The 24,204-nt window shown below is 46.5% G+C and overlaps 1 protein-coding gene across 1 annotated transcript in view; it reads left to right on the forward strand.

Moving 5' to 3' along the window:
• Nucleotides 1–20,973, forward strand: part of ints1 (integrator complex subunit 1) — a 34,127-nt gene extending 13,154 nt beyond the window's left edge. Inside the window, exons 26-48 of the mRNA XM_064314548.1 lie at nucleotides 190–301; nucleotides 997–1,155; nucleotides 1,663–1,809; nucleotides 2,514–2,612; nucleotides 3,125–3,249; nucleotides 4,476–4,730; nucleotides 5,553–5,712; nucleotides 6,582–6,713; nucleotides 8,147–8,318; nucleotides 9,247–9,370; nucleotides 9,465–9,595; nucleotides 11,265–11,352; nucleotides 12,036–12,283; nucleotides 12,775–12,904; nucleotides 13,388–13,521; nucleotides 14,195–14,387; nucleotides 14,851–14,978; nucleotides 17,086–17,195; nucleotides 17,838–17,951; nucleotides 18,733–18,803; nucleotides 19,642–19,733; nucleotides 19,855–19,964; nucleotides 20,480–20,973. Of these exons, the coding sequence (XP_064170618.1) occupies nucleotides 190–301; nucleotides 997–1,155; nucleotides 1,663–1,809; nucleotides 2,514–2,612; nucleotides 3,125–3,249; nucleotides 4,476–4,730; nucleotides 5,553–5,712; nucleotides 6,582–6,713; nucleotides 8,147–8,318; nucleotides 9,247–9,370; nucleotides 9,465–9,595; nucleotides 11,265–11,352; nucleotides 12,036–12,283; nucleotides 12,775–12,904; nucleotides 13,388–13,521; nucleotides 14,195–14,387; nucleotides 14,851–14,978; nucleotides 17,086–17,195; nucleotides 17,838–17,951; nucleotides 18,733–18,803; nucleotides 19,642–19,733; nucleotides 19,855–19,964; nucleotides 20,480–20,595 (3,150 nt within the window). The 3' untranslated portion in view covers nucleotides 20,596–20,973. The remainder of the gene's footprint in view (nucleotides 1–189; nucleotides 302–996; nucleotides 1,156–1,662; nucleotides 1,810–2,513; nucleotides 2,613–3,124; nucleotides 3,250–4,475; nucleotides 4,731–5,552; nucleotides 5,713–6,581; nucleotides 6,714–8,146; nucleotides 8,319–9,246; nucleotides 9,371–9,464; nucleotides 9,596–11,264; nucleotides 11,353–12,035; nucleotides 12,284–12,774; nucleotides 12,905–13,387; nucleotides 13,522–14,194; nucleotides 14,388–14,850; nucleotides 14,979–17,085; nucleotides 17,196–17,837; nucleotides 17,952–18,732; nucleotides 18,804–19,641; nucleotides 19,734–19,854; nucleotides 19,965–20,479) is intronic.
• Nucleotides 20,974–24,204: the final 3,231 nt, after the last annotated feature.

Below are 24,204 nucleotides of genomic sequence, written 5' to 3' on the forward strand. Positions count from 1 at the left end.
GGGCTAACAGCAGAAGCCCATAGGTCTAAGGGGTTCAGTAATGGCGTTCAGAAAGAAGTTAGTTTAAGTTAGATGAGGTTCGAAGATTGAAGTGTGGGCGCATATTGCCGCCCACACGCCTAACCGTGCAGTGCAGCGCGGTCGCTCCGCGCTCGTTCTTGCATAACACGGGAGACGTGTTTTTTTCAGTCCGAGTCTCAGGACCAGGTGTTCCTGCGCTGGACCACGGGCGAGACGGCCACCATGCACATCCTGGTGGTGCACGCCATGGTCATCCTGCTCACCCTGGGCCCGCCCAAAGGTACGCTCCCTCCCCCTCTGCTCACCCTGGGCCCGCCCAAAGGTACGCTCCCTCCCCCCCCCGCACACCCTGGGCCCGCCCAAAGGTACACTCCTCCCCCCCCGCTCACCCTGGGCCCGCCCAAAGGTACGCTCCTCCTCCCCGCTCACCCTGGGCTGCCCAAAGGTACTCCACTCCCTTCCCTGCCGTTATTTCTGTTACCGTTACCTTGCGAGGCTGGTGTCATCCCGCTAGGTTTGTCGGGCGGGTTTTTTCATTTGTCTTCTAAAAACGATTATTCATTCCTGTGTGATGTTCCTGTAAAAAACTGCAGCCCTTTTTATGCGTAGTTTCCCCCTTCCTGATTTCCTCTGTTGCATATTTGTCACCCTGAATGGTTTCAGACCTTTGGATAAAATGTAATATTGGGCAAAGGGAACCTGTGTAAACACAAAACACAATTTTTAAACGATAAATTCATCTATTGCAGGAAAACATTATCAAACACCCATTTTCACAGCACTGTATATAAATGAAATTAATTACACAAATGCTTTCATGAAGTTCTTGTAAAACGTTCTCTGGTATGGTAGTACACAGGCCCTCTGGTGGCCGTGAGCTTCTCAGGCTCTGGCCAGTTGGAGGGAAGAGAAGCCCCCTGTACAGTTTTCCGCACTGAACGGCTGAACAGCGCCCTCTTGTGTCTGTTCCGTCAGAGGAGAGCGATTTTTACAACCTGCTGGACATCTGGTTCCCCGATAAGAAGCCCCTCCCCACCGCCTTCCTAGTGGACACTTCGGAGGAAGCCCTTCTGCTGCCCGATTGGCTGAAGCTGAGAATGATCCGCTCAGAAGTTTCCCGATTGGTGGATGCAGGTATGTCATCAAAAAATGGCATTAAACATAAAGAAAGAAAATGTGATGTGTTTTGATTCTGAAGAATCAATCGATAAATCTAGTATCAGGAAGAGAATCTGTCAATTTTGGGTTCCAGAAGGCTAGTTTGTCTTCCGTGTTGGGTTTGGATCAAATTGACTTATTTTAAACTTTTAGTAAAAAAAGAATGACACTTTAGAGTAACTAGACCAGTATAAGTTCGGTTCTTGTTTTGTGTTTTTATTTGTTGGTCATACTCTGTAGTTGCTTCATGTCCTTTTGAATATATAGTTTCATTATATGGTGAATATAATAAAAGGATAAAAAATAATCTAGAAGATCAGTTTAAAATAATAAGTATCAGTAATCTGCTGAATTATTTTTTTTCATAGATGAATATTTCACAAATTAATGTATTCCCCCATGCATTCATCATTCATCATACATTTTTGTCACATATTAATGACACTGTGATTGACCTCCCTGAACTGTGGTGCTCTCCCGCAGCCCTGCAGGACCTGGAGCCACAGCAGCTGCTGCTGTTTGTGCAGTCCTTCGGCATCCCCGTCTCCAGCATGAGCAAGCTGCTGCAGTACCTGGACCAGGCCGTCTCCCACGACCCGCAGACCCTGGAGCAGAACATCATGGACAAGAGTGAGCGCCCCTCCGGCTAGCCCCGTTAGCCTCGTTAGCCCTGCTAGCCCCACTGGCCCCACTAGCTCCATTAGCCCGGTTAGCTCCACTAGCCTCGTTAGCCTCGCTAGCCCCGTTAGCCGTGCTAGCCTTGCTAGCCCTTCTAGCCTCACTAGCCTGGACTTAATAAAAAAAACTTACATTCTACTATGCTGAAACATACACTACAGGGAACATAAAATATCATTTCAGGAAAATATTTTCAGTGCTACAAGTGAAAAGGGTTTGCCATCCAAGACATTTGTGTTATGTCAAAAAAAATTAAAATACTGCCAATTCTCAGGAGGATACAGCTGTGCAGTTCACTCTGGTCTATAGCACCTGCTAGATGTAATTCTGGGGAAAGGTACTTCATCACAATAAAATGTCCAGTGTTAATTCAACACTTAATAGATAACATTTGGGATCAATGTATCTGTTAAGCTACCTGCTGTCTGTTATCTGTTAAGAGTTGAATTGACATTGGATATTTTACTGTGCATGTAATGGAACCGAACCAAATGCAGGCTGCTCACCTCATGTCTTTATGGCACTTCCGCCCGCCATTATGCTAGATTGTACTTATCGTTTGATGTCAGCCACGTGTGGCGTATTGCGCCACGCCGGCCTCTGAACCTACAGTGCGCTACAGCGTACAGACTGTGTGCGTGTGTCTCTCCTCTTAGACTACATGGCTCACCTGGTGGAGGTGCAACACGAGCGGGGCGCCACCGGGGGGCACACTTTCCACACCTTGCTCAGCGCCTCCCTTCCTCCTCGCAGAGGTAAGCCTGACTGTCTTTGGAATGTGCTATATATATGTGTGCCTACGTTTATCCAACGTCATTTGATTTGTGTTATGTTTACATTTGTCCTTATGTTTTATTAAATCATTTTTTTCCTTGATGCTTAATGCATGCCTTATGAAGCAGGGGTTATGTGGTTAAGAGTTTACTACCCCAGGGTCTGCATTATCTGTGCATTTACCCTACATTATCCGTGGTTATTGTATAAATTATGCATTTTCTCCACACACAGCGTGGCCCTTTATGGTGTAATATCACATATACGTGATTTAGAATGTTCTTAACTGAACATTCTAATGCTGATGTCACAATCACTGCTGGTAATTGAAAGCAAAGTTCTATAACACTGACTTTGAGACAGAAATCCTTACTCTTCAAAGGGTTAAATGAAGCATTCCAGGCGATTGCAGGCCCTGTGTCTGCTGCTGAACAGTGTTTTAATCCATCCACGCGTGCACAGATTAAGCCTTGTTGCCTCATTCCTCTTGCAGACAGTGCCGAGCTGAACCGAGCTAAAGTCACCGTGGAAACGCCCCACGGCGCAGTGAAGATGCGGGCAGCCAATCAGATTCCGGCCATCGGGCCTGACGACGATCTCACCGGAATGCTTCTGCAGGTACGAACGTGATTATATTTCACAGGTTATTTCATCACAAATTCACTTTTTCCACTCAAAATACTTTCTGCACAAAAGAGCAAGGAATACAGCTACACTTCTGTGCTTTTTTCTTGCCTTTTAGAAAAAGCTGCTCAAGTAAAGAAAATCATTAGTAAATAAATGATGAGACATGATTCAATTATTTTGGCTTTCTTGCCAGGAGCCAGTCGTCTTGCGAAATTAGTGCCGTTATTTTCCATTTTAAGGGTCATTTAGCTTGCACTGCTTCAGCTAGCAAGCAAACGATAATTATCACAAATTGGCGAGGGTAAATACTCAGTCCTCAAAGTCTTTTTCTTTCTGTCCCTGGTGTTAATTGATTTATTTGTGCAGACGGTGAGACTTGAAGCCTGAAAGCTGCAGGACTTCGCAAGCTCATTTCTCACTCCTCGCTAGGAGGTCTTTTATCGAGAGAGCCCTGCCAGAATTGGCAGCAGTGTAAACACAAGCATTCAATTAAAAATGCAGTGTAATTCACGGACATACACAGATAATGGCAATTCAAGCTTGCTGGAACATTTCGTCTGAAGATTTGAAACAATTCCTCTGAGATAATGTTTTGTACAGTCACTTTGAAATCACTCAGCGATATTAGTGTATGTAGTTAAGCCTCTCTAGGTTTCTTTCCCACTAGATGTTATTGCTCAGTGGTAGCTGTTAATGTTCAGTAGAGCCTGATATTTCTCAGTAGTAGCGGTTTTTGCACAGTAGTAATGGATATTGCTCAGTAGCTGTTAATAGTCTGTAGTAGTAGTTATTGGTCAGTAGTAGTTGTTATAGGCCAGTAGTAGCTGTTATTGTTCAGTAGTAGCTGATATTTCTCAGTAGTAGCGGTTGTTGCACAGTAGTAATGGATATTGCTCAGTAGCTGTTAATAGTCTGTAGTAATAGTTAGTGGTCAGTAGTAGTTATTGTTATTGTTCTGTAGTACCTGCTATTGATCAGTAGTAGCTGTTATTACTCACTAGTCTTTGTGATTCGTCAGTGCTAGCTGTTATTCAGTACAGTAGTAGCTTTTATTGGTCCGTAGTAGTTACAGTTGTAAGTATTGGTCAGCACTATCAGTTGTGCATCATTAGCTGTTCTTGTTCTATAGAAGCTGTTAGCATTTGTGTTATGTTTGTGTGTCGTATGCTAATTTCCTGTGTTTAGCGGGCAGTTCTGTGCGTGCTTCTTTCCTGCAGCTCTTCCCGCTGAACCCGGACCCTCGCTGGCCCAGCTCCCCCCCGCGCCAGCTCACCCTGGCCCTGCAGCAGGCCCTGGCCCAGGAGCTGGCCCGCGCGCGCCAGGGGCATGCCCAGCCCGGGGGCGTGGCTTCCCGCCTCCTGCAGGCGCTGGCGGCCCTGCTCAACTCCACCCACGGGGGCGCCCTGGTCATGGCCATGCACCGCAGCCACGCCCACTCCTGCCCGCTGCTGCGCCAGCTGCACCAGTACCAGGTAGGAGGCCCAGGCTCGCCCGGCTAGCCCGGTCACAGGGCCCCCGACGCTCCAGTGCCAAACGATCCCACCTAAACCGTTCAGCAGCTCGTTCACAAATTTGTTTTCTCCTCCTGAATTTACTGTCTCCCTCAAACCCATCAGGAGACACCCTTCAGTCCCGCCCAGATATCCAACATGAACTCAAAAGCCTGGGTGCATTGGGTTCCATTTAACCCATTCTCTTCCCTTGGTCTCTTACCTCGAGTGAGCTAACTTGTGATGAAATTTGTGACGTGCGATAAGTGAACTTAACGGGTGCTCTGCATGTGAGTACAGACGAGGAACAAACCAAAACAGCCGAATGACCCTATCCTTTCTTATTCACGTGCGGAGCTTTGCATTGTGGGATTTACTTCTTGTTGGGTGGGAGGAAAAACGAGGAAGCGAGGAAATGTAATTGCTCCCTCCCCTTTGATAAATCGAAACCAAACACCAGTTTTTGGCTGCTGTATTTCATCCCGCCATTTTAGAGATTCCACCTTGAAGCGTGGGAACGGAACGTCGGGAAGAAAGCCTAAAACTCCGATGTGAACGCACGCTCGGCTCACGCAACCTCACTCCCTGCAGGCCGCAGCCCTGCGATGCCAGTGTTTGTTCGCTGAAAAAAATAGCTTGCATGTAAGACGTGCACACAGTGAAATGTCCAGTGTCAGTTCACTCTAACAGATAACGTTTGTTCCCACTCTGTTAGAGCTGAATTGACATTGGACATTATACTGTGTGCGTGTTCGTCGATGCGCGTCACGCTCATTTCCCTCCCCCCTCCCCCTCTCTCCCCAGCGGCGCGTGCCCCAGGACTCGGCCTTCTCCGCGCTCTTCTTCAAAGCCGCCGTGCAGATGCTCAACTGGCTGGAGAGCCCGGCGGTGGAGCCGGGGCCCCTGCAGGCCCTGCTCAAGGGCTTCGCGGCCCAGTACTCCCACAAGCACCGGCTCGGCGACGGTATGTCCCCCCCCCCCCCCCGCCTCTCGCCCGTTACGTTCACGTTTAAAATTTTACAGTTCAGATCAACATTTTACATTTACATTTAGGCATGCAGTCCACAGCATCCACAACCATTTACAGTACCCACTTACAACGATGTATTCGCTGGTATTGCTCAGTTGTGTCTGCCTATTGTTATTGTCAGTAGTAGTTATCATTGCGCATTTTTAGCTGGCATTGCTCAGTTGTAGCTGTTTATTGTCTGTAGAAGCTGTCACTGAGCCTTATTGCCGGGTATTGCACAGTCGTAGCTGTTTATCACGTAGCCGTTCAGTTTATGAGCCTAGTAGACACACACATCCTGGAAAGCAAGTGGGGCACAGAGTAAGTCCTAGAGGATCGAAAGTAATGGTGTGGGAAATACACAAAGAAATACGCAACGAATTTGAGTGACAACTGTTTGAGTAGAACTGCATTTTAGAAGTACCGTTTGAACGGTACAATGAGAGGTTCAGATGAGTTTTCCATGTGCATTACAGCCTTTATCAGGCATTCCTACCTCATTCTTGGCTCAAGTACGTACATGTAGCAAGGGGAGAAAGGTGCAAAGTCATCCAGGAAGTAGGCAGTTACAGATGAATCACAGGGCCTGGTTTAATAAGACCTTCAGCATGTGTAAAACCTCTTATCACACGCAAAACCAATAAAACAATCAACGATTGGTCCGGGTATTTGTTTTGCATTGGTCTTGTTATTGTTTTTGTGGGTGCTAACAGGTTTTCCGCTTGCTGAAGTCTTGGTAGATCAAGCCCAGAGCTGGTTATAGGGGCAAGTGTTTACCGTTGGTGACCCGGTCGTAACCGCATTCCCCCCCCCCCCTTTTGCAGTGCGCACCGGGTTCCTGCACCTGGCCGAGGCGCTGGCGTACGGGCGGGACTCGGAGGTGGGCGCCAGGGCCGCCATCGCCACCCTGAGGGCCGGGGAGAGGTGCAACGCCGAGCCGGACCTCGTCCGGAAAGGTGCGTCCGGTCGCCCCCCTTTCCCCTTCGCCTGGTCGGCGGAGAGTCACTTCACGGGCCACAAGCCCATTTCGAAACACTAAACCGAGGAGCCTCGTGCTAAAAAAAAAACATATGCAAAGCAGTCAGTTGACTTTTAAAAGCGCTGTAGCTGTGTTAAGCTGCAGCAGGTCTGACTTATGTCCCTCTCCTGCTTTGACGTCTCCATGCCGCAGATTTGCTAGCCCGCTACGTAAGAAACATGCGAATTAGCTGATTACAGTAATGAGCAATTTTACCCAGTATTGCTACATACAGTCTTCATTACAGTTGCCCAGGGAACAGTCAGCATTAAATCATGTGTAGCTAGCTGTAGCAAACTAATTCATTAAACTGTGTACATGGCCAGGGAAAAGAAAGTGTTATTGTCCAGTAGTAGCCGTTGGGTCATTTTTCAGTTGTAGTCTAGTTGCAGTTATTGGTAAGTAAGAGCTGCCATTGTGCATTATTAGCTGTTACTCAGTTGCTCAGTTGTAGTTATTTATGGTCAGTATTAGCTAACATTATCATCTCTTGTTCCTCTTTAGTAGCTGTTATCCTGTTGCAGTATTTGTGTATTATCCACACTTATATTGTACTTGATGTTGTAGCTTGTTATGCCTCATAGTTTGACTTAGTCAGAGTAATGTTTACTGTGTGAACTGGACTTAATTCATAGCTATGAATAACTTACATAATGAGTATTGTATCTGATATAATCAGTAATGAGCATCTTATCGGACCTGTGTTTTGTAGTTGTTCCAATGACCTTCAGTCTGCCCTTACTGCACGTCGCTTTGGAGAAAGGCGTCTGCCAAATAAATGTAATATAATGCAATCGGCTGTTGTTAATCTGTAGCAGCTGTTACTGTTAATGTGTAGCTGTCTAGTTTTTGAGCTTAGTTTATGTTGTCCTGCAAGCCTGTACACCCCGTGCAGTTGCCTCAGTATCTGACATTTGGGTGCATAATAAGGACACTACCAGTTAGCACAAACGTCCTCACAACGTTCCTGGAATGTTTTAGTCAGCGTTAGCCGCTACATTGCAACATCACCGTGAGAACGTTTTGCGTTAGCTGGGCTCTTTCGGGAGGAAGCAGTGAACTATTGCTGCAGCGGCCGGCCTCTGTTTGTTTTGGGCCAGCCTCGAGCCAGCGTGAGTCACGGATGACAAGTGAGTCAGCGCTAGCCACCGTCCGTTTCTCGTGTGTGGTTTCTGGCTCGCCGCGTGTTTACGCTCCTCCAGGAAAACTCGACGTGCCTCAGAACCGCCTGGCGAGGTTCGTTTCGGACCCCGACCCGCTTCGAAAGCGTCGGTGGGTAACGGGGAACGCGGAGGGTTAGCAGGCCGTGCTAGCGCCGGGCGTTTTTTGCGGGCTGTACCGCCGTAACTGCGTCCCTCTTCCTTCTCTCAGTGCTGCAGGGCCTGGTGGAGGCGAAGTCCCCGTACCTGGAGGAGCTCCTGTCCTTGCTGATGACCGTCGGCACGGAAACGGGGGCGGGCGTGGCGGGCCCCGTCGCCATGGTGATCTCCCTGCTGCTCCAGGAAACCGAAGAGAAGGCCGTCAAAACGGAGCCGGATTCAGAGTAAGGGGGCGGAGTTTTTTTTTTTTTTTTTAACGGCGAAACCCTCGGCCATCCGTAACCGAGGGTGACTCAGCCTTCCTTCTCCACATGGGGGGGGACCGGCTTTGTGAAATGTTGTTGAGTTAGCTAACAGACCTCCTTCGAAAGGAACAGGGAATATTTTCTTCCATCTCGTCCAAACCACCCCCAACCCCCCCCCCCCCCCTTTCCCAAACATGAAAAGGCTCAGTGTTTCCAGCTGGCACGGGGAGTCTGCTTCCATCTGGCAACGCCGAGGCCCAAATATTTACATGTAGCGGACGTGGCTTGTCGGCGTCGAACTAACAAAGGCCAGTCATCCCACTGTTCTGGTGGAAAGGTTTGCAAAGGGAGTTTGCAGCCAATGCCGGTAACTGCAGACCGCACGGCACAGAACCAGCGAGCGTTCGTAAACGCACGTACTCAAGGCCCTGCTCCCCCTGGGTTAGGGTCGGAGGGAGTGCATGTGCCTTACCTGTGGATATATGGGTGCAGGTGACACCGCACTGACTTTGTGATGTAGGTAACTTCTGTAACTTCGAATGCGTGCTTCTGAACTGGGGAGAGCGGAAATTGGGGGAAGGGATGGGGGTTGATCTATGTTTGTGTTGGTGAGTGTATGTATAAATATCTGTGTGTGTATGTGTGTGTGTTTGTTTCTTTTGCTTGGTATATCCCAACTGAATTCTCTCCCTCGGTTTGTTTGCGCTAGTTTAATGACTTCTTCCGCAATACATAAAATGGACTGAAAAACTCACAAGCTCAGATTAGCTCTTCGGGTTAAGCGGTCTTTGCAGAATGAAAGGCGGGGTCATTTTTATTCACTGGATGATCGCCAGCGCGGTATATTTGTTCTCGCGGCCCTTTACTGAACGAATCTCACTCAAAGCCTCTCTTTCTTCGGCTCCAGCGCGGAGCTGACGAAGACGGGGTGGAGTTCAGGGCTGCTGGTCGATTGGATGGAGCTGCTCGACCCCGAGGTGACCTCCGTGTGCCCAGACATGCAGCAGAAGCTGCTCTTCGCGCTGAACAAGGTGAGGCTCTGCTCTGCTGCCCCCTGCTGGCCAGGCGTAATACGTGGTCTCTGCCGCGTCAGGCGTCGCCTCATTGGTCCGTTTTTCCTTACAGGGCAAAGGGGCTCAAATGGCTGCCGCTCCCTCCTATAGACCCTACCTGCTGGCCCTGCTCACCCACCAGTCCAACTGGAAGACCCTCCACCAGTGCATCAGTGCCATTCTCAGCCAGCAGAGGGAGCAGAGGTGAGCTAACACCACACAAGGCACTAACACACGTGCCAACACGGGCGCATGTACGCACACACACACACACACACAACAGCCCTGAAGTGTTTCTTTTAGGCAGAATATGCTATAATAAGTGTCGATAGTGTGACGTTTCCATTCTCAGCCAGCAGAGGGAGCTGTGACGAGCTGATTCCCCACACATACACTAGGCCTGTAAGAGCTGTAAAAGTTCAGTAAAATGTAAAGTGCTGTGAACCTGTGTAGGTCCCTCATTGTACCTTGGTAGAGTTTTTCGGTGAATATGCTCAAACAGTTCTATTCTCAGCCAGCAGCTGATGTTGACATTTAAGAGATGCACACGAGACACACGCACACACTAGGGCCGAATACAAATAGCACATTCGGCAACGCTCGAATAATACTTCCTCTTGAAATGTTTTCTCCTCCTGAATTTGGCTAATATTATTTGGATTTGGATATATTTTGTTGAAGTTGATTCATTTGTGACCTTTGTTTCTTGAAAATAGTTTTGCAATATATGGTTTCGTAATCCATGAAATTAGGCCATTGCTTGCGCAGAAATCGATGCCATAATGCTCCCAGGTCAAGTGGAGGATCATGTCCTCACAAAATACAACTTTGGGAAGTTTGAGTAAGAGCATAATAGTTGAAGATGTGTCCCACCCTGGGAAGCTTTTCAATTTGTTCTTTAATTTATCCAAGCTTATGCTAATCAAACATACAGGTAAAGTGAGGCTTTGAGTAGTATACAGTAGTTCATAATGAAGATGAGGAACTATTTTATTATTTTTTTTTTTTATTATAAAAGCTTTTTTTTAAGTTTATAATTAACTTCAGTGTCCCTCTGGTAGAGGTGGTGGGTGGGGTTCATGCAGTTCGTACTATGCAATTTAGATTACGGGTAGGTAACTATGTTTTGTTTTAAAGAAAACATTTAGGATGTTTTGTTAAAACACATTTCAAACTGGATTTAACTGTTTACCTGATTGTTATAAAAGCCTGTTATGGTTATATAACATACAGGTCATAAATACAGCTTTAGAATTACCTGTTGTTAAACTGGATTATTATTTATGTTATTGTAAAACCATGCCTTTATTGCTTTCACGTCATAGTAATAGCAGTGCCAGTGGTTACTAATCAGAAATGTTTGCCATTTTATACAGCTAACAAACTCCACCCACTTCCGGCTTACACCCACTTCAAATTTTTTTCTAAATACAAATAATTTTGTTGATTGAACCAATACAAATACAAATAGTGGCATCTCCCTCCACCCCTAACACACACACACACACACACACACACACACACACACCAGGTCTGGAATGCTGTTGCACCTCACACACAGAGTGCTGGACTGCACCAGCGTGTTCTAAGAAACAATCCCTGGCGTGCCACATTGGCACAGTTATCTCTCAGACCTCAAACCTTTGGTCCAGGGAGTGCCAACCTGCTTTGCCTGCGGGTGCTGTTGCCGTAGTGTTGAAAGAAAGGTTGGATCAGATAATGCAGAATGTCACGCTGAAGAAGGGTGTGTACTGTTACGCGCGGTCGAGATATGAACCCCAATCGGTTTCGAGCGGTTTGCCCGTGTGCGTGTGTGATATTTGCATGAGGTGTGATTGTAAGTGTTGGACTTTGCCCCCCCCCCCTTGTCCAGGCTGGACCCCTCGTCAGCTCTGGACTTCCTGTGGGCCTGCAGTCACATCCCCCGAATCTGGCAGGGTCGGGACCAGAAAACCCCGCAGGTGCCTCTCCTCCGTCCAGTACGCTGCCGCTTTTTAGGGAAATTCACCCCAAATTAAAAAATAAAAAAAAACGTATATTTTTTTTTTGTCTGTAGCCAACCGTACAGTCACTGTGAATTATACATGGGCCTGAAGAGCTTGACAAAGTGCTCCTCCTACTTTGTGGGGAAAAGGCTGTTGTGCTGTTCAATGTGAAAGCGTACGCTCGTTGTTGTTTACGCTCTCTGCCTCTGTCCTTGTTTTTCTGATTTAAAAAAAACGTCTGGACGGGTGCCAGCGCTCGTCCTCTTGCAGTCGAGCGTTTCTGCGCACCCTTGCGATATTCCCCTCTTTCGAAATGTGTTTTTTCGAAAGCTAGCGTGCACAGCCATGTCCTTGCTTCCCTTGCTAGACCCGGGTCAAATATGCTTTTGAAGTAGTTGACTTTCTGGCAAAGTTTTAAAGCGTTTGTGTAGATCCTTGGGAGTCAGTACGTGGTACTAAAATGCACATTAATGTGAAAGAATTTTGCCCTGAACTTTACTCTTAACTTTTAACTCTTTTAAATTCGGCATAAATCTGCAGTAACATTACTGGTGCCTCTAGAGTTTGCGTGTTTAAAGCCACACGCGTGCGGCTTCTTGCGTTTCTCATCGCTCTCTCGGGGGCGGGGCTTCGATTTCCCGATGTTTCCGTTTTTCCAGAAGCGCACAGAGAAGTCGGTCCTGCGACTGAAGCCGGACGAGCTGATCAGCCTGGTGGACCTGATCCTGTCCGAGTCTGAGCTCAACAGCCGAAGCTCCGCCCACGGCAAGAAGAGCCTGGACCCCGCCTCCTGCTCCCTCATCCAATCACGCCTGCCCTTACTGCACAGCTGTTGCCACGGAGACCTGGAAAGTGTGAAGAAAGTGTCAGAGTACCTGATCAACTGCACAAAGAAGTGGGGTGACAGGTATGAGTGTTGAGTTGTTGAAATTAAATTGTTACTCAAGCACGCACCTCCAATTTAGCCATTTTAAAGGGATCTTTAAGACGCGCTTTGACTCCTGTGTTCTCGGTGTGATTAGTACAGACGCGCCGTGACTCCTGTGTTCTCAGTGTGATTAGTACACAGACGCACCGTGACTCCTGTGTTCTCAGTGTGATTAGTACAGACGCGCCGTGACTCCTGTGTTCTCGGTGTGATTAGTACAGACGCGCTGTGACTCCTGTGTCCTCAGTGTGATTAGTACACAGACGCGCCGTGACTCCTGTGTTCTCAGTGTGATTAGTACAGACGCGCCGTGACTCCTGTGTTCTCAGTGTGATTAGTACACAGACGCACCGTGACTCCTGTGTTCTGAGTGTGATTAGTACACAGACGCGCCGTGACTCCTGTGTCCTGAGTGTGATTAGTACACAGACGCGCTGTGACCTGACTCCCCCCCCCTCCCCCGTCCTCAGCGTGATGAGTAAGCGGTGCCAGAGCCTGCTGCTCCAGATCTACCTGCATTTCCCGGAGGTGATCCAGCACGTGACCCTGCCGGACGCCGCGCTCAACAGCGAGGGGGCGGCCGAGGGCAGCACCTGCAAGGTAACGACGCGCCCCTCCTCACCCCTCGAGGGACGCGCTTTCAACACCGTCTCTCCGAGAAGCGCTTTCGTTTTCGCCCGAAGTAACAGCCCGCGAAACGAAAGAAAAAACCCCTTTCGGCTCGCGAGTACGTGTGGAGCCAAACGTGTTCTGCCTGTTCAGCGCCAACTTGTTCGGGCAACTATCCAAAAAAAAAGAAACCACTCTCACTCGACTTGCCCTGGGCGTTTCCGGGACGTCAGCCGTTGAGACGCTTAACCACACTGTCCTGGCGGTTCAAATGAAAAATCTGAACAAATGTCCTTTTTAAAGCTGTGTTTTTGTCTTTTAACGTCCTGTTTTTTAAAAAAATAATGGAGCTTCAACACGTTATCCGGTAAACACGTGGGCCTGGTAGCTGGTGTTTGTGTAAGGCGATGTGGTCGCTAAGCGATGTGGTCGCTAAGCGATGTGGTAGCTAAGCGCGCGCACCGTGTCTCTCAGCTGGACGTCCTGGTGCATCGCCTGGTCACGCTGCTGGCCGACGGCGGGGACTCCAAATCGGCCGAGAACCGCATGTCCGACGCCAACCTGGCCTGCCGGAAGCTGGCCGTGTCACACCCCGTGCTCCTGCTCAGGTGCGCTGCGTTACAGTTACACTGTTACACTGACCATTACACTCACACAGGAACATTACACTGCTCATTATACTTATACTGGCATAGTACACTTAACGTTACACTTGTGCTCAAACAATACATTACACCTTACTCTTATACTGGTACATTGCATATTAAACACGCAAGCAAAGACATATTATACTTTACACATGAACAAGCATTGGACCTTACAGCATAATTTGCACATACACAAACAAAACATTAACATACACATTCAATTTTATACATTAGCGTTTGTACGTTAGTTACACACGTTAAACGCCAAAGGTTCACCTTATGTTTATACTCATACATATGATGTGTGTGCCCTGCGATGGATCAGTGACCTGTCCAGGGTGTATTCCTGCCTCTCGCCCAATGCATGCTGGGATAGGCTCCAGCACTCCCCACGACCTTGAACAGGAATAAGCGGGTTAGATAATGAATGGATGGATGGATGGATGGACATATGTAAACATGGTACCCAGTGAGTCTGAGCAGCATTGGTCTGTCAGCCAATCAGTAAGTGAGGGAGCAGTTACTAGGGCCACCACCTCCGTCACAGCCAAAAATAAAATGCTAGCACACCGCAGCAGTGCGTGCGACCTGATGTGAATGAAGCCGCTAACGTTGTGTGTCGCCGGCCTTCCAGGCACCTGCCCATGATCGCGGCCCTGCTCCACGGGCGCATCCACCTCAACTTCCAGGAGTTCCGCCAGCAGAACCACCTGACCTTCTTCAGCGACGTGCTGGCCATCCTGGAGCTGCTGCAGCCCTTGGTCTTCCACGCCGACCACCAGAGGGCGCTGCAGGACTCACTGCTGTCCTTCATACAGGTCCTGCAGGTGGGGCAGCCGCTCACGCGGAAGGTCGTTTTTTTTTTTTTTTTAAATCGGTTTGCATCGGTTCGTTTTCAGTTCAAAAATGTATATAATGGGTGGTGAATTGTTTTTTCTAAAATTTTTCAGTTATGAAAAAATGCATTTGAACGCTTGTGTTAAAATGTGAGTGGGGGAAGCAGATGTTTGTAATGTCCCTCTCTCTTAGAAGTGTTTGGCTGAGAGTTTCTTAAACTCCTTTCCGCTGTTGACCTGTAGCCCGACCCTGTCTTGCGGGCATAATCACGGCTACGGCTGCGTTTTAAGTAGCCACCGGGCTGCTTAAAATGTCGTCTTCTCGGAGAAGCTCGTATGGGTACGACATCAAGTCCACTCAGACTTTTCAGTCCCTCTGTCGCCGTTGCCGTGGTGCGTTTCCCGGACCTCACCCCCCACTCCTGACCGTTGTCTGCGTCCTCTGACCTTGCAGAACTTCCGGAAGTACTCCCGCCAGCTGTCGCCGTTCATCAGCAAGTTCGTGCTGTTCATTCAGCGGTACATCACCCACGACGCTGGCGCGGCCGTGCCGTACCTGCAGAAGCACTCCGACGTCCTGCAGTGAGTCCGGCAATCCAAATAAGTCACTGTAGCTAAATAGCAAGCTAACTAATAGCTCACCTAGCTAGATGGAACTATTTTGCAGGAAAATATAACTGATGTGCTTGTAATGTTGCATGCGTAAGAGCAACCAGATCTTCATAGCACATTCAAACATCAACATTAGAAAAGTACAACATTTGCTCGATAGGAATTGAACAAAATTTTATGTTGTTTTGTCATTTCACAAGCTAGCTATATTTGGGTAGCTAACTAGCTAACAAACGCTACAGTATATACATAGCTAATGTTAGCTATCTAGTGTATATTCACAAATGCAAGCTAGCTAGGTAGATAGCCTTGTTAGCTTCCTTTATTACAAACAAAGCTATCTGCAAGGCTACTAAATTAACTACAATAGCAGTAATTTGTACATGCGCATGTATAAGACAATGTGCCGAAGTACACAATAATGTGATAGTATCCAATAAAGCCGCGTTTCCACCGCAGGAACTATACCCCGGAACTAGGAACCTTTTGAGGAACTCAGTGCGTTTCCACCGCAGGAACTAGGGTCTAAATTTAGTTCTGGGGGCTTTGTTTTACCCCCCAAAACGTTCCTGCTCGGGGGTAGTACTTTCCGAAAGTACAGGAACCTTTGGGTGGAGCCTGCAGCGCTGAACATTTCTGATTGGTCGAGTACTCGTAGCATTTGTGTTGTATTTATTTTCCGCCATTACCCGCTATGTTTGAAAATATGCAGCGGCAAACCAATTTATTTTCATAATAACTTCAAATCAAACTTGTATGTTATGCGGCGCAGTAGCCTACTTTTGGTTATAGCCTGTCAACGTCTTGGAATTATAACGTGTGCTCTTCTGTTCTTTTCTTGCTTTAGTATTCGTTTTATAAAATGCTAAGCATTCATGCTGGGACAGCATATTACGTAGGCTACCAAAACATTCAAACGGATTAATTCGGTTGCTGAATATTTTCTTCCGGATTTTCTTTGTTAGCCCGTTGTAATTGACTCAAAACGTTTGATACAGTTATGTGAGGTATGCGGTAGTTCTGCGTAATTAACATTGGTGATACAGTAAAAGCAAACTGGAAATCGCCTTCCGCACTTTTTGTCAGGGTAAAATAACAGGTTAATTCTAGTAATCGTCCCTTCAGCTTTTTCAGACTGCCGTAATTTTACTCCATTTTACTGCCATTCTTCAATTCCACGAAAAGACCAGGAAGACTATGGACTAATTTATGGTGCATGGTTCGCATCTGGAGGGCACACTTCGCTGCTCGGCTAGCAGTAACTTCGAAGGAAAGCAAACGGTGGCTGTACCCCTGCTAATTTTAATGTTCACGCCAGTCCGAGTTTTCGTTCTATTCTTGTAATTTTGCGATTAGCCTATATGGAATTGAGGACGAGAAAGTAATAAAACAGCAAATTGTTTACAACGTGTGCATGTTTTCTGCTGTTAATGAATGTGTTTGAGAGGATATATGAAAATCAATAAATACAAAAGTAACCATATATAGTCATTGTTGGTAACCTGTTGTATATAAGTGGAATAAACCCCTCCGGGCTGTCCCGGTTATTAGAAAATAATGTAGGCTACTTCGGTGGTAGTATGGGGTTATAGAAGAAATCATATGACAGATGGACCGACGACAACGTCAGTGGGCTAATTTGCCTAATCTTCGCGGTACTTTAGACCCCGGTGGAAACGCAGACAACCATTGGCTGAAGGAACCTTTTAGTTCCTGGTAAAGTAGTTCCTGGGACTGAAAGTTCCGGGTAATTTTGGTGGAAACGCGGCTTAAGATGTCGATATATCAGAGTTGGAGATGCTCCGCCCCACTTTGAACGTCTAATTTATTCATTTATATTTTAAAAAACAGTCAATTTCAGTCCTTGAATTTGATTTGAAATGACAGAACAGAGTTGGAATTAGAATTTGAATGAAAGGAAATTCAATGAAATTCCAATGAATTTTTTTTCATTTATCACATTAAATGTTGACTTTGATACCGAAGAGATTGACACAAGTCTAAACGTGTGTTCCTGTGTGCGTATTATTTGTTTTTATTTGCGTGTGCGTGCGTGCATGCATGCGTGCGTCTCCAGGGGTCTCTCCTCAGAAAACCCTGACCTGGTTCAGCTGAAGTCTCTGTTGGCTGGCCTGACTCTGCCTGTGAGGACCGGTCCCTCAGAGAACTCTGCTGAGGACCGTGATGGTAACTATGTGTTCCACTGTGTGATTGCACACACTGTACTGTAGGCCCCAATGATCTGTACCATCCACTGTGTGATTACACACACTCTACTGTAGGCCCCAATGATCTGTACCATTTACTGTGTGATTACACACACTCTACTGTAGGCCCCAATGATCTGTACCATCCACTGTGTGATTACACACACTCTACTGTAGGCCCCAATGATCTGTACCATCTACTGTGTGATTACACACACTCTACTGTAGGCCCCAATGATCTGTACCATCTACTGTGTGATTACACACACTCTACTGTAGGCCCCAATGATCTGTACCATCTACTGTGTGATTACACACACTCTACTGTAGGCCCCAATGATCTGTACTATCTACTGTCTGATTACGCACACTACTGTAGGCCCCAATGAGCAATACCATTTACTGTCTGATTTTACAAACTCTACTGTATTCCCCAATGATCTGTACCATCTGCTGTGTGATTACACGCACTGTACTGTAGGCCCCAATGATCTGTACCACCTACTGTGTGATTACACACGCTGTACTGTAGGCCCCAATGATCTGTACCATCTGCTGTGGGAATGAACACACTCTGCTCTTCTTCCCCTCTCCCCCTCTCCCATCCTCCTTCCCTGAGCAGCAGACCCCTCCACAGGGTCCCTGCCCCTCGTCAGCATCTCGGCCTCTGCTTCACTGACCGCCGGAGACATGACCAAGTACCTGAAGAAGATCTCCAGGGGAGAGGCCATCGAAGGTAAGCAGGGCTGCCAGATTGGGGTAAACCCCCCTCCCCTCCGTCGGGTCCCACTGCTAATAGTCGCAAAGTGAAGACATAGTCAAAAATGCAGATTCCTGGCTTAATCATTTCCTCAGAATTGAAAAAAAAAAAACCTGTAAACAAATCGGTTATTACTCCAAAATGAGTCAGGATTACTAGAAATCCATACAAAGCTGCTTGCTAGTCTCCCCAGACTCACCCTGTGTGGTTTTTTTAGAAGGATACTTTGCATAAGCTGAGGGGGTTGGGAGGAATGCGGGCGCTTTCATTTGGGCTAGATCAAAACTGTGGACTGGATTCCTGGGAATGGAGCCATCTGGAAGGAATGTAACACCCTTTCTCCACCTCGCTGGTCCTGTTTTACGCCCTGTTAGAACCAGTCAGATTGCGGCTCCCCTTTTTGAAATGCCCTCTGGCGTAGAAACTAAAGGGTTTGTGAAAATGTTCACGAGGGACATTTGAGCATAAATGCATATAGGAGCTGGAGAATTAGTGGAACAGTCTTAGAAATGATCATGGGAGTCTATTGAAGATGGGGGGTTTTGATGTAATAAAATTAAAGGGGAATAAAAGTGCAGACATCTGGCAGCCCTGGAGATGGTGCTTGTGTGTTCCCTCACACAGAGGAGTTTGTTATGAAGGGGTTTATGTACGTGCCTTCCTGCATCAGTCATAGCAGGTCTGAACTCAACATTCTCCTGCCAGTGAATCCGTTGTACCAATCTGAACCCCCCCTTCTTCCCCTTCCTTCTTAAAGACGTCCTGGAGGTTCTCAGTGAGGTGGACGAGAAGTCGCGGAGAAGCCCCGAGGTCATCCAGTACTTCATCGTAAGTGTTGCTCAGGCAACGTTTGCTCTTAATGGGGCACCGACGGCCATTTTCTCCAGGAAATATTTCTTAATTTACAGCAAGGCTTCGCCCTGCATTTCTAAATGAGAAAAATAACACAATAATAACATGCTCATCTAAATGGATATAAAACACCTGTTTTCCCTAAACAAATTCTGTGTATTTGAAAGTGAACTACAGGGAATTTGTGTTGATATAACTTAGCCCTCGAAATCCATAGCCCTAATAATTGCACGTGGGGATCTGAATGCTCTCCACTCTTTATAGGCTTCCACTTGAATAAAATGAATTCAGAATGCGACGTCCGGAAACTTAAAATGGTTAGAAATCACTTTGTGTTTTGCAATTCGCATTTAAGCTGAGGCCTTCATTAACAAAAGTAACGGAGCAATAGCACTATTGCCTCCCGAGCACCAAAGTCTTCTTTCTCGAAATGGCATTGCCTGTTCTTGTTATCCAGGGGTGCGGTTTTAATGGTTGCTTGTTCATAACGAGCGTGTTCAGTTCCGTGTAAATATATTAATGAAAATCGAAGAGCACATGGATACTGCAAATTGACCACGCCCAATGAGAAAAGGATGACTTTGGAGCCAGCAATCCCACAGTGCACCCCGGCCCTTCGCATTTGTAAGCGAAGCCGTTTTAAACGCAAAGTTAGGACATCTTTCAATGGAAATGAAATGAAAGACGACGTTGTTGATTTACGCTCAGAATTCTCTGCGTTTCGAGGGAAGGTTTTTTTTTTTGTTTGTTTTTTCCCGTCAGTGGAGTTTGCCGCCTCTCTTCACCGTGTTCTTGTTTTCGTGTTCGTCCGCAGAACGATCTCCAGAGGCTGATGAGCTCGCCGGAAGAGCTCTGCCGCAACATGGCCTTCAGCTTGACCCTCCGCTGCATTCAAAACAACCCCTGGTAACCACCGCGCCGAGCTCGTAGCTGCCCCCCCCCCCCCACCCCGGGGACTGGCGGCAAAACTAAAACAAAACTTTTTTTTTTTCTCCCCTTTCTTTCTTTCTTTTCTCTTTATGCTCAGCATGGCGACGGAATTCCTTCCCACGTTCATGTACTGCCTGGGGAGCGGGAACTTCGACGTGGTGCAGACCGCCTTGAGGAACCTTCCGGAATACGTGCTGCTCTGCCAAGGTAGTGGCGCGGAGCGGCGTCCCACTCACGAGACGGGGGTGGGGGGGCGGGGGAGTCTTCTACCACATCCCCTCCGCTCACTCGGATTCCCCTGTGTTTATCTTGTGCGGCCTCATGAGAAAAAAGACTTTGAGCGTCTTTTTGAGGCACCGCCTGGGAACGTCTTAGTTCCGCTGTGTTCGCCGATGCCAAGGCACGCTATGTGAAGCTGTCGCCGTCCTTCAGCCATTTTCATTTCTGTGTGCGTCTGTTGGAGGGAGAAATGAAATGTGCGTTCTAGACTGCAGTATGCGCTGTTCAGTGTAGCCGGACACGCGCAGCGTAAATGGCATATTCTGTCAGAAATCGGTTTGGGAACCTGTTAAAAAAAACTTTTTTAACAGCTGAACACAAGCAGAAGACCGAGCTCTTTTACGAGTCGCATCGCAAGCGTTGACCACCAGTTGTAATGCACTGTTGAACCACTGTAGAGATAATAAAGTCTGTATTCTTTTTTGTCCCCCCCCCGCCCCCAGAACATGCGGACATATTGCTTCACAAGGCCTTCCTGGTGGGGATCTACGGGCAGATCGACACCAGCTCCATGATCTCGGAGTCCATGAAAGTCCTGCACATGGAAGCGACAACGTAGAAGACCAAAGCAAACCGTCTCTCTTTCCGCTCTCTCCGTTTGCCGAGTCTTCAACTTACCGTGTCAACAAGGCCTGGACAACCAGCCTGTGGTTGTTTTTTTTTTTTTGTTTTTTTTTGAAGCAATGGCACAAGTATCATCTGCCGTTTTCTTTTATTTTTTTTCAGCTTTACGTACAACTCTGTTACGGGAACTCGAACTCCGTGTGAAAACGTGTAGGGGATCAGATTGTAGGGATAGATCGGTCTTTGTCGCAAAGCGAAACATTTGTCAATGTCTTTTAGTAGTGTTTTGTATCCCTTAGAAGGAATTCTTTGTGTACGATAACTATTGCTGTATTAGAACTCCAATTAAAAGAATAATAATGATAATGGAAAAGTTTTCAAGGAATGTCTTTGATGTTTTATTCGATAGCGGTAATTTAATTTAGGCGATGTCCGTTTGAAGTGCTGAGAGATTCCGGGAGCTGCCCAATAAGGAGTCTCAAAGTTTAAATACGTGCCAAAGTTTTTGTCTTCTTGGTGGCAGACGAGGACCATTGGACCAAGCTAAGTGAGTGCTGATGGTGCAAGATGCTGTCAATTCTCGTAATCTATTACTGAAACAGACCTATTGCTGAAACCACATTGTTCATCAACACGGAGGCCAATCTGCCGTGTTTTGAAAACAACGCGGTTTCCGTTCTTCCTGGAAATTAAGACTTCGTGCCATGTGGCGTAACTTGTCCTGGAAGCAATTTTGAACCCACAAAAAAGCTGCATATCGCTTTGTTACACAAAAATATATACTGTGTAGTCTCTAGGTCAGCAGGTTGTCAAGCTCTTTTGATAAAAATGAAACATGGGGTTTTCTTTATTGTCTGCCGCTTAAAAAACAAACAAACAAAAACAAAACATCAATGACGACTTTATTTGTTTCTGCCATGGCACTATGCTCAGATTTAAGGTCTGAGTGTTAACCACATTGCTTGTGTCTCAGTATTTTGAAATGGGGCAGTAATTGTCCAGAATAGAGGAACTCAACCTTTAACTTAAGAAAGAATGCGTATGAGCAATGCTTTTGTGAAGATGTTTTTGGGTGGACGTTAAAATTATGTGGGGTTGGCACGGTGGTGCAGTGGGTAGCACTGTTGTCTCACAGCAAGAAGGTCCTGGGTTGGAATTCCGGCCTGGGCCTATCTTTGTGGAGTTTGCATGTTCTCCTCGTGTCCGCGTGGGTTTCCTCCAGGTACTCCGGTTTCCTCCCACAGTCCAAGAAGACCAGATCAAAACCATGTGATCCGGCCGACCACTCACTCACTCACTCAGTCCCAGACATTTGCGTTTGTAGGGCTGGCCCCGCTGTTGCGGTCCAGCCAAAAATGTGCAGATTAGTTTTATATGTGGGTTAACCCTAGGTATATACCTAGGGTTAGCTCTGCTTACCTACTCAAGGTATGAGCGCATGAGTGAATGTTGTGTGTGCTTGCATCCGTTTGTGCATGCGGGGGGAACTGGCACCTGTCCAGGGTGTATTCCTGCCTCTTGCCCAATGCATGCTGGGATAGGCTTCAGCATAATGACCCTGCGACCCTGACCAGGATAAGCAGGTTAGATAATGGATGGATGGATTAAATTAAATATGCAACTGATGTAATAATGATATTGTACCCATATGGGTATAAATTGAGATCATCAGGACTTTTCTGATAAATATATATATTTGTATATATTTACAGGCAGAAATATTAATTTTATGTATAACTTAGTGATTTAATTCATTTGGTTAAAATCATTTAAAATTGCTGCACACCCCTGGTTTATGGGGTCGTTTGTTTCGGCCAACAGCTAGACTTTGAACGCTGCATATTAATTTGGTTCAACTTAAATGGACCGTGATGTTTCGCAAACATATCGTGTGTACTTTTTGTTTTTGGTCAGCTGCATTCTCTGTGACAGTTTTAGGTGGTTTTTTTATTTGAGTATAGGCTACACAGCAGAAGAACAGGTAATTCAACTCGGTGTTTCGGCATTTGGTTGCCATTTCGGTATTGTTCATTGTTGTTGCTGTCAAACTGATGGAGTGAATACCAATCGCCCTGGCAACCAGTGTGCCATGACTGCCTTGCCACCGTAGGAATTTCAAAACAGAAATTATGGCGTTGAAGATAAGGATGACAAACGACAGTAAAGAACTCCTTTTGACATTTTAATAAAAGGACCGGTCGGGAAGAGGTACAAGTACAGTCTTCGACAGTATTAGGTCCAATACATGAGTTTATATAGTTTTCAGAGACAAAGAGCTATTGGTCCAGATTATTCAATCGCCGTACAGAAAACTTCCATTTATAGCCAATCGTTGGTTAGGGAGTCCATTCCACGACTGAGCATGGGGGCCAGTTAGAGAGAAATAGAGATCCCTTAATCCTTTAATCCACTTGATTACTGCAGCTGATGTCTGTACCCTCTTGCATGCATTCCAACAGATGAATTGTCTGGGGTGAAACAGCGTACACTGAGACATATTGGCTATTAAACGTAATTGCTTATATAACGCTTTATGTAAGCCAGGTTTTTTTGCAATGACATGCTCCTATAAGTCTCCTCAGAATTTTGTTGTTCAAGTGTGTCTCACGTCTACCAATCTCCAATTAGCTGCATCTATAATGGTTTAGTTATGAATGTGTGGTTGTTCTGAAGTAGAAATTCCATCATTGTACTTCCTTAAACTGTCTTTGCCAATCAGTTTGCATTAAGGGAAAATGGAGGAGGCTTTTGTTGTTTTAACCCTTTATGGTGTAAGATGGCAAATATGTTATTAGTGTTCTTGCCTGCACATTCTAATGCTGATGTAACAATCACTACTGGTAATAGAAAGCAACGGAGTTCTAGAACACTGACTTGGACTTTTGGGAAAAAAAAAACATTCCAGAAAAATCTTACTCTTCAAAGAGCGAAGGCTGAAATCGTATTCAGAGTGCAGTGGATTCAGTGCTTTCTCCACTCCTGTTGGCTGTCTAGAGGAACTACGTGCGTAATGACAGGCATTTCCTCAGATGAGATTTAGCGATGTGTCGTGCGGTGGCATCCGTTTAAAGTGACAGAGCTGTCTTAAGAGATGATGGGGCTGATGTGCTCTGATGTTTACAGCACTGCCACCTGTCGTTTTGTTTCCCGCGGGAGATGACTCAACCACGCCGCACTGGCCGTTGTTATTGAAAGCCTGGAAAATGCGGCAAGACGTGAATGTGGATATAGAAGCTGTGGTGGCGTGTTGAGATTTATTAAAGCTGCCCATTGAAAACAACCTAGAAAAAAAGCTGTAAACCTCATTTCAATGGACTGAAAACAGCATTTTTATTTATTGACTTTGTAAAATACAACCATAAAATGTGTTTGTCATTCCCCTAACCTTGTTTTTTTTCATGAATATAGTAATAGCAAACCCGACATAACAGAAATACAAAGTACCTGTAAGCAAGGAATAAGCTATAAGTAAGATCGCTGACTAAGTGCACAACGCCTGAAACGTTCAAACTGGTAAAGCTGGTTTTGTGCTAACTTGCTATCAACTTCTCCAAAGACGCCTCGACATCAAAATAGAACGTCCATTGCATCCATCTTTTTTCAC

This window comes from Anguilla rostrata, chromosome 17, assembly GCF_018555375.3.
Source record: "Anguilla rostrata isolate EN2019 chromosome 17, ASM1855537v3, whole genome shotgun sequence".
Taxonomy (NCBI): domain Eukaryota; kingdom Metazoa; phylum Chordata; class Actinopteri; order Anguilliformes; family Anguillidae; genus Anguilla; species Anguilla rostrata.